This window comes from Maniola jurtina, chromosome 3 (genome assembly GCF_905333055.1).
Source record: "Maniola jurtina chromosome 3, ilManJurt1.1, whole genome shotgun sequence".
Classification (NCBI taxonomy): Eukaryota; Metazoa; Arthropoda; class Insecta; order Lepidoptera; family Nymphalidae; genus Maniola; species Maniola jurtina.
In genome coordinates this window covers 7852726-7862728 of record NC_060031.1, presented here as the reverse complement: position 1 = coordinate 7862728, position 10003 = coordinate 7852726, and the positions used below count along the sequence as shown (strand labels likewise).

At 34.5% G+C, this 10003-nt stretch overlaps 1 protein-coding gene across 2 annotated transcripts; it reads left to right on the top strand.

The window, feature by feature from the left end:
- Positions 1-260: 260 nt before the first annotated feature.
- Positions 261-9951, top strand: LOC123881165 (sorting nexin-29-like). Of its 2 annotated transcripts, XR_006799425.1 has the most exons (12): positions 261-416; positions 522-688; positions 1599-1726; positions 2103-2244; positions 2759-2862; positions 2950-3682; positions 4825-4948; positions 5215-5388; positions 5472-5612; positions 6197-6324; positions 6682-8401; positions 8438-9951. XR_006799425.1 is itself a non-coding variant. In XM_045929788.1 (11 exons), exons 1-11 carry the CDS (start codon positions 414-416, stop codon positions 6770-6772), a joined length of 1935 nt encoding a protein of 644 aa, XP_045785744.1. In that variant the 5' UTR covers positions 261-413; the 3' UTR covers positions 6773-9951. The 2 variants fall into 2 exon arrangements, 1 of the variants encoding a protein (XP_045785744.1); XM_045929788.1 differs by having other exon boundaries at positions 6682-9951.
- The last annotated feature ends 52 nt before the right edge of the window (positions 9952-10003 follow it).

Sequence of the window (10003 nt, the reverse complement as noted above, 5' to 3'; positions counted from 1 at the left end):
GTTGACTATAGACCACACAATCCATAGAGTCAATCGAAATCGGAAATACTACGGTTGGTAAAGTGTAATTTAAGGTTCAGCTCGATATATTTATATTAGTAATTTTAACATCTACTCAACCAAGGTGACATCCGTTGGTAGTTGTTCCGATCGTGTAGAAGGCCTTTACCGTCTTTTTACACAGACCAGGAATTTATATCTCTATGGCCTTTTATATTATCTTTGAAAACACCTGTCAAGTGTCAAAAAGTCATGTCAAAAAATCATTGATGATTGAAGACAAGTAAACACATTTTATTTTAGTAATTTTTAATAAATACTTAAAATATCTACATACTATTTTGTTTCTAATTCAATCTATTTTCATTTATAATATTTTTGACTATAGATAAAAGACGAACTACCGATGAATAATGGTAGGTTTTCCTTTTGTATTTAATGGATCAAATCGAAACTTACCGAGAAAACATAATTAAATTATTTAGGTAGGTACCTTGATATTCATGTTTAATTCTTTTCAGAATAATAAACTACTGAATTCTATAACTAACGCAATAGATAACAAGGATGATGTCAAGAAGCAAGTAGAAAACGGTAAAATCGCACTTCGTGAACTTCAAATTTGTGTTGAGAATTGCCAGAATCGTTTTGGTGGCAAATCTGAATTAGCTACAGAAGATGATATCAGGTATTATTCTTTATCGTAAGCTTAATGATGAAAGCCAAAACCCATATTATATTAACTGTCAAAAGTTTAAGACAATGCCTATTGAAGTTGGTATTTAATTATACCCAACTAGCGACCCGCCCCGGCTTCGCACGGGTAGCTTATTACAATTTCACAGAGATTTCTAATTTAAAAAAAATATAGCCCTTGTCACTCAGGAATAATGTAGCTTTCTACTGGTGAAAGAATTTTCAAAATTAGTTCAATAGTTCCAGATATTACTTCCTAAAAACAGACTTACAAACTTAACGTTCTTATAATATTAGTAATTAGTATAGATGGATGGATTTAAGATTTTTTAAATCTTGTGAAAATTCTTATTATTCCAAGATGAAAAGTGTACCCCGTACCAAATTTTGTCTAATCTGTTAAACAGAGACTGTAAAAAAAGGTAACAGACAAACAAACATGGCCTTTCACAATAATATTAGTACGAATAATTCCAATAGCCAATAAATCGATTTTATAGGGTTCCATACCCAAAGGGTAAAAATGGAGCCCTATCAATGTCACTCTGCTGTCTGTCTATCTATCTGACATTCTGTCTGTGTGTTATGGCACATCTCTAGCTCATAGCAGTCGCAAGACTGGTGTGTGGATTGTGGAAGTCCCTACACAAGACCTATTTCCAGCAATGTACATATATCGGTTGATGATGATGAAGATGATGATGCATAAAAAAGTGACATGATCAAACAAATTGTCTGATTAGTTTGCTGTACATATCTCCACCCATCTCCGCTGTGGCAGATATTGGCACAAAAGAATCCCAAACAAATATTTTTTACTTGATGAACTTTGAACTCCTTAGATATTTTGTACCTAATTGCTCCTTTTTTATAGTAATTATTTTCTCCCTATTAATTTGTAGGATTGTAAATTTATGTGAAAAATGGGAAAAAGTCCTAAGTCATGGACTAAAGACAAATCTCTCGAATTCAACTTTACAAAACTTTGTGTCGGCTGGGCTTAGCTTCACATTTAATATAGTAAATATTGGTAAGTACTTTCTTATAGTTGATCATGTGGTAGAAGTATTTAATTCATAAATCATTTTATTTTCATGCTTATAATCACCTTACCTGTACCCAATATTTACAACATTTAGTTTTTCAACCATGAAATAAGCCTAATGTCATTCCTCATTAGATAGGAATTACTGTTGTAGTTGACATGCCCCATCTTCACACAGATAGGCTTACCTGATCTATAGAAGAAATGTTAAAATGTTCCAGCTTTTATAACCCTTCCTCATGAAATATAGATGATAGTTAAAACTGCATTGAACTCACTTAAGAAGTTCAAAAGTTATAAGCAAATACACACACAATGTGGATTGCTTCTTTGATTAGTAACTATTGTTAATATATTTTAGGTAATTCATTATGGAGTTACAGTTGTCTTCACCTGACCAAACATGAAAAGGAGAGGTTTAAAATCCTCACCCATATCAACACACCATTAGGATACTTCAGAGCTTTCCTTCGTGCCTCACTAAATGAAAGGTCACTAGAAAGGTATACCCGCTTTTAGTTACTAATTTTAACATTTAAACTATTGTGACTGATATTCCTTATACTAATATTATCGTAATAATCCCAATCCTAATAATATTATAAATGTGAGTGTGAATGTTTGGATGTTTGTTACTCAATCACGCAAAAACTACCGGACGGATTTGGATGAAATTTGGAATGGAGATAGATATACCCTAGATTAACACATAGGGTACTTTTTAGCCGGAAAATCAAAGAGTTCCTGCGGGATTTTGAAAAATGTAAATCCACGCGGACGAAGTCGCTGGCATCAGCTAGTAATTATATAATTGTATGATCAGCTAAACTCACTTTTTGTTTGGAGTCTGCTATAAGTGCAGAGGGCCATTGAATAAGGACCGCGAACCTGGATAGGTTTGAAACTAGTTTGACTTACTCTAACAAACAAGTTGGTTTAGCCAGTCATACTTACTATATTTGTAGTCATTTAAGTTCTACCTTTTGTGCAGTTAATATTGTTTTTTTCAAACATCAGATATTTGCAAAGTTGGATATCCCATGGATTACTTGTAGAATATTATGACGAAGGAGCGTTTCTCAGAAGTCTAGAGTCCAGTCTGCTTCCCGGTTTGGCAGCAGGTAATTTTACATAACGATTCACTACATTTCAGTTTACTATAAAATTAATGCTTTGTTTATTAATTTACATAATATTTTATTTTGTAGCCTTATCATCGGTTTTGTTTGCATTATCAATTGACAGAGCAGAATTGAACGAGTCACAACAGTCAAACCATGTAAACAAAGCAGAGCTTGTTATACCACTGCCAACACCAGTCAAAACTTCCACTAATTCTAAAAGAAAGCCCCTCAGACAAGTTATATCTTTTGACAAAGATGAGAAAAAGAAAGCAATCAAACCACGAAAATCAATCGAACCCATAGAAAGTTCTAGTGAATATTCTTGTAATAGTGCACCTGCAACTTGTCTTAACTCTCCAGATGCGAAAGTAGCAACAAAATCTGTTTCTGTCAGCGAACCGACAAGTTCTGATTGTAAAAGTGGAATAAGGCACTTCTTTCCTGACAGCGTTAAATCCATCGAAAGCCCTTTGCAAATACTTTCCAAATTGTCGGAAAGTGCCAAAGAAATATTTTCAAGTTCACAGAGCAGTATCGATAAGAATAATATTGTTAAAGATGACTTGTCAGATCTGAGTGTAAATTGTATAAAGATATCCGAGAGTGACAGTGAAGAGGTGGCCGGCAGCATCGACGGAAGCACGTCCTGCTTAGAGCTGTGTTTCACGGAAGACGAACATGACGAGAAGAGTCTCAATTCCGTTTTGGAAAACAGGGAGAAAGATTTCATGAATCTACAGTTAATGTATAATCAATTTGAACATACAAGTAAAGAGAAAATACAAAAATTAGAAAAAGTTGTATTAGATTTAAGCAAGTAAGTAATTATCAAACTTGATAAGTAAATAGAGATTACTAGAATGCCAGCCATTACGTCCGCGTGGTCTTAGTTTAAATCTTGGATAAAAATAAATGCAAGCTAACTCTGTGTGTAATCTCGTAAAAGTCGCTCAATAATGCAAACAGACACACTTTCACATATTTTTAACCCCCGACCCAAAAAGAGGGGTGTTATAAGTTTGACGTGTGTATTTGTGTATCTGTGTATCTGTCTGTGGCATCGTAGCGCCTAAACGAATGAACCGATTTTAATTTAGTTTTTTTTGTTTGAAAGGTGGCTTGATCGAGAGTGTTCTTAGCTATAATCCAAAAAAATTGGTTCAGCCGTTTAAAAGTTATCAGCTATTTTCTAGTTTTCTTGTAGAAAAGAAGGTTAGATAACCCTTAGGTTCATAATATTCAAGTGTCAATTGACAAATGTCAAGCTGTAAAGATGGACGTTGCCTAGATATACATAATTATTTATTTGAAAATGATTTGTCGGGGGTGTTGAAAATTTTTAATTTACACTTGTATAACATCAGTATGAATAATATGAAAGATTGCTTACATAATATCACACTTAATATAATATTATAAAGGCGATAGTTTGTGTGTGTGTGTGTGTGTGTGTCTGTGTGTGTCTGTGTCTGGGTGTGTGTGTGTGTGTGTGTGTGTGTGTGTGTGTGTGTGTGTGTGTGTGTGTGTGAATGTATGTTACTCCTTCACGCAAAATCTACGTGACGGATTTGGCTGAAGTTTGGAATGGAGATAGATAATATCCTGGATTAGCGCATAGGCTACTTTTTATCCTGGAAAATCAAAGAGTTCCCACGGGATTTCATAAAACCTAAATCCACGCGGGCGAAGTCGCGGGCATTGGCTAGTTATAAATAATTGTTACTCCTTCACAGTTCACACCACAGTGACAACCTATTTGGCTGAAATTTGGAATGTAAATGTATGTGACTAATTTAACATATAGGCAACTTTGTATTGGTGGGATTTAATAAAAACCAACCATATGCGTACGAAACCGTTGGCATCATTTAGTTGTTAATTATTTATTAATAAAGAAATTGGATTGAATTATGCCAAACATTATTCTGGGATTTTGATATAATTTATAACTATTTTCAGAGAAAATGACAGGTTAAAAGATCAACTAAGAAATTATATGTCAGCTGTAGAAATGGGCATTGCATTAAAAGGCAGTCATGGTCATGAGGATGAAATTAATCAGTATGAAAGAAAGTTAGTGCAGGTAATATTTTTACACTTGGCATACTTTTTTACTATTATTGGCAATACTGGTTCTAATTTGGTTTTTCTATTCTATTCTATTTTCTATCTAACTAATAAAGATGAAGATCTAAAAATAGCGCTATCTCATTCATGATGGGCGCTGTCGAAAACGACATTTTTTTGTTGGATACGAAAACGAATCCAAAATGCAGTCTACCTATATTATGCATACGAAAAGCACCAATTGCTACTAATTCTGTATTTGTTTTCTATTTGTAACCTTAGGTGGCAGAGATGCATGCTGAACTTATGGAATTCAATCATCACTTGCAAAAACGCTTGCAAGACTTAGAAAGTTCGGGCTTAGAAATTGTAGAAATGCCAGAATCTAATGTAAAAGCCTACATACCTAGCGCTTTCTTAGTCGGCAAAAAAACACATTCCTATCATGTTTATCAGGTATTAATTGAAATTAATATTTTTAATTTAAATCAGCCCTTTTAAACTGACACATCCTATTGACCTATCGTTTTATATTACAGATATTTCTGAAAATAGGCCAAGAAGAATGGAATGTGTATCACAGATACGCCAAATTCTATGAATTACACACACAGTTAAAAAAATGTCACCCAGACATTGCAAATTATAAGTTTCCACCAAAGAAAACACTGCGAAAACGGGTGAGTGAAATACGTATAAAGAAAGCATTTATAAAAAGATGTGATACATGTCTGTCCATCGCTTTTAGCTTAACTACTCACATATTCGTATGTGTATAGACTACACAGACACTGGCATAAACATCCGATTATGCAGATCAATTTGTGTTACTCTATTGTATATACTTCTGCCTTGTATGTGTAGGCAGGTAATATTTTGAATTGTTGCGCATAATATGGCCCAGATATTCGAGCTTTCTCCTTTGCACACATTTGAATTACTCAGGGCCCAGGGGACATTCCCATTCTCTGCTACATAGTGGCACGGAGTAAGGATATGATATTACATACAGCGATCGTACGGTAATTGCGGGACGTAGGAGCGACTATGACTATGAACTAGGCTATGAGTTAGAACCCTATGTCGAAGAGTAGTTGTGATCCTCGTTTACCACGAGATCAAAGGCGTCAAACTAGTCTCTCTCTGTGATGGTGGTATTGGGAACATACTCTCTCCATGACATTCACCTGTACACGCAAATCTCGATAGACACACTTATGCATATAATATCAGTACGGAATATGGATATGGTTGGTTCCGACAGGACGCGCGACTGGTGGAGCAGCGACGCGCCGCGCTGCAGGCCTACCTGCGGCATGTACTACTGGTGCTGCCCGAGCTGCGCAACTGCACCTCGCGCGCGCAGCTCGTCACGCTGCTGCCGTTCTTCGGGTAATGAATCCTTGATAATACAGCATTTTTAGGGTTCCGTACCTCAAGAGAAAAAAAAAACCCTTAAAGGATCACTTCGTTGTCTATCTGTCGAGTCTGTCAAGTCTGTCAAGAAAAGCGAATCAAAATTGAAAACCTATAGTGTTACTTCCCGTTGACCTGGATAGACAGGATCATGAAATTTGGCAGGTAGCAATGAAAACACAAGCACAAGTAAAGGTAAAAAATCACATCATAGTTGGCGCTGTCCGTCATTAACTTGCAGTTTAATACAGCTGTTGGAGCGTAAAACCCTTAGTGGGTGAGTCTGACTCACACTTGCAGGATTTTTAAATCATAAGAAATCGTTTGTTTCAGAACATCATCTACCACCAAAGAGAACGGCGCAAATCATACTTTAACTCGTCAGCACTCCAACGATTCTGTGTCAACGTTTAATGCGCTGTAATCAATGACCTCCTTAATTTACACACTGGACCTGTGTTTTTGAAGCAACTTGATGTTCGGCATTTTGGCGCTAATAGCAGCGTTTTAATAATAACGCTAGTGAGCGTCATGTGAGCGTACTCGAAACTAAATACTACCTAGTGATGAGACCGATGAGACATCTCTTAACATTGTGCTAACATGACGACTATTTGACGAGAATTATATTGTTAAATTTAATTCTTGGTACACTCGATCGGGCGCTTCGTATTGGTGAAGAAAATAACTAAATGCCATTTTTTGTAAGGCACGTCTTCCAGCGTACTTGTATAACTTCATTTCAGTGGCTGTAATGTTAAGACCTGCTATGCTCTTCTTATATTCTTAGGAAAGTTTACTCAACTAGCACATATTTTAAGTTGGTTACACCAGCAAATGGCGCTCGCGTGTATTTTTAACCACGCCAGAAGGGAACGCGTACTGTACAGTTACGTGTTTATTGTAAGATGCGTGTGTGTTACCATTTTCTTAAATACTTCTGAGTTTGATACGTTTTTCCGTATTACATAGCGATCACTTTAGATCAGGGTAAGATATGTTTTAAGGTTATAGGCTACCAGGGGAGGCTACATTTGAGAGTTTTATTTATTTATTTATTAATTGTTCAGATTGTAATGAATATGAAATAGGTCATATTGTGGAAGTTAAAACAAGCGTCGATTGCGTCGCCTGCGTCAAAGAAATGCGGGTGTGAGGTCAAAACTAGTGTCCGTACATATTTGGCTCGTACGAGAGTATTGATATTTGATACGATTTTATTAGCATTTTCAGTACAGTTACATGTGCAGCTAACGGCATAGGTAGTGCTAAGCGATTAACTTTAGGCTTACGTTTAGAGACCATTTTGATATATTAATACCTTTGCAATAAAAACCTAGCAGCTCTAAGCATTCATATTGCCGATATGTATTTTAATTACTTATACTTTAAAAAAACAATATTATTATGTAAAATTAACTTAATGTTCAAACTATCGTGAGTTATTCTCATATTTAAGTTTTGGATATACCAGCGCTTTACTCACGTATTTAGTTGAAGTCTATTGTATAGCATATCCAAAACTTAAAATTAACTTATTAAGTAGTATGGACTATGGACCATAAGAATTATAAGATGTGTGAAGTGCATAATCTAAATCAAAGTAGTCCAAAGGGAATAATGTCTAATAACACGAGAAGTAATAACTGAAAATTCTTCAAACTTAAAAGTCAATGACCATAAGGTACAGTTCTATACTATATTTTTTATGGAGTGCACGCCACTGCCAGTGATTTCGTAGAGCTTGGGCACACCCGGCTAAATTTCAAAGATTAACGGTAAAAAATAGATAAGTATTTAGTAATATATTTTAGATTGTAGAACTTATACCGGTGACAGCGAAATAGTAAATTCCATTCTCGAATTAAGAATATTATAATCGTTCATTTTAATAATAACCTGTGATATCATTAGTCGTAAGTATATAAAGTTTGTATTTATTACTTTCTTGTGGAAGTCCTATATGTAGTAAAGATGAATTGTATTGTATTGATATGCGTTATGTAAGTATACTTACATATTATTAAACTTATGTAATTTAGTTACCATTTTGGTTAATTTTTTAGTAAGTATTTCTAAATTCTAGTAGATGTTAAATAAAGATGGAGTTGCTGATTGATGGTGAAAAAATATTAGTAGCTACTAGAAATAGTAGTAGGCTAGAAGAATATGGCGCGCGAGATGTAATACATCCTGAGGATTTCACTTTACTGCACAGCATCCATGCATGCATCTATCCATGCATCCAGCAGCATGATTTTGCGTCGCGTTGTAAGGACTTGCTGCGTTCGATCGCTGGATTGAAATAGCGCGTGGATCGGACGCGGCATCGAGCTTCCTATAATCGACTTGATCACTACAACTGTATATTTGTAGAGTGGAGTGTTCAAACGCGGCATCAAACTTTTAAAAGAAGCAACTAAAGCATTTAGTCTGCTTTGGCCCTAAATAATGGTGTGATAGATAAGAACATGAACACATTAAGAAACGAGTTATTAAGTTCATTTGGTAAATATTCGTTGTTTACCTTTACTGCAATATTAAATTAAACTGCACTTTTAAATTAATTAATGAGAGATTATGCTCCGATAGCATTCCACTAGTGTCGTTAACAGTGGAATTCATAGTCAAGATATGGGCTTCGTTGGGAGACCATTCAGATGGCATGTGTCATATTGAAAATTAATGCATTACATACATAAAGTTAGAATACAACATATGTCGTCTGAATGGTTCCCTAAAGAAGCCCCTATCTTGACTATGAATTCCAGTAAAATTCTAGGTGGGTTTGGTTGCTTTCCGAATGTCTTGTTACTCAGCCTTCTGGACGATTTCTTTATTACTATTGCTTTAATACTACTAATAATAGTAGGTAAGTACTAATTTTAGTACCTACCTACTATACAAATTTTAACTAGTTACTCAATTCAAAAATCAAATGCAGACCTACTTATGTAATAAAATACATGTATGAATTTAGCAAGTACTCTGATGCAAATCTTATAGCTCTATAGAGACTGTTACGTAATACATTTTTAGCTGAATTAAGCTGGAGTTTGAAAACAATAGCGTAATTTGCAATTTTAATCTACCATAAGTCATACGCGATTCACGAGACTAAAGCCTAATCAAATGTTCATTCTGAACATTATTGGACATGGTTAGTAATTTTCAAAATCTCTGTGGGTTACGAGCAAACCCCTTGACAATCTAAATAAACTCAATCGCTTGTTATTTTATTAAAACATTAAATAATATATGTATGCAAGTTGTAATATAAAAAAATAATTAAATAATAAAACTAAAACTAGGTATATTAAAATGAAGATACCTACGTTTACTCTGTAAGAGCAGGTATGATGAATATAAAAAAATGTTAGTAATGTAGGTTCAGTAGCTGGTTATTTCAATTTAATTAAAGACTATGTGGTAGATCTTGTATTATGTGATGGATCCTGGAATTTGCTTGAGAAATAAATTATTTACAAATTAACAGGACAAAAATAAGAACCTATATTTCTATTAATATTTATAATATAGTAATTTTCTTAGTAAGACTATTTTTTTAACAACATTATGAAATGAAAATCGTTGTGAATTGAGTACATGAGCATTAAGCAGTATCTTTTCATATCACATTATTGTAACTTTAGCC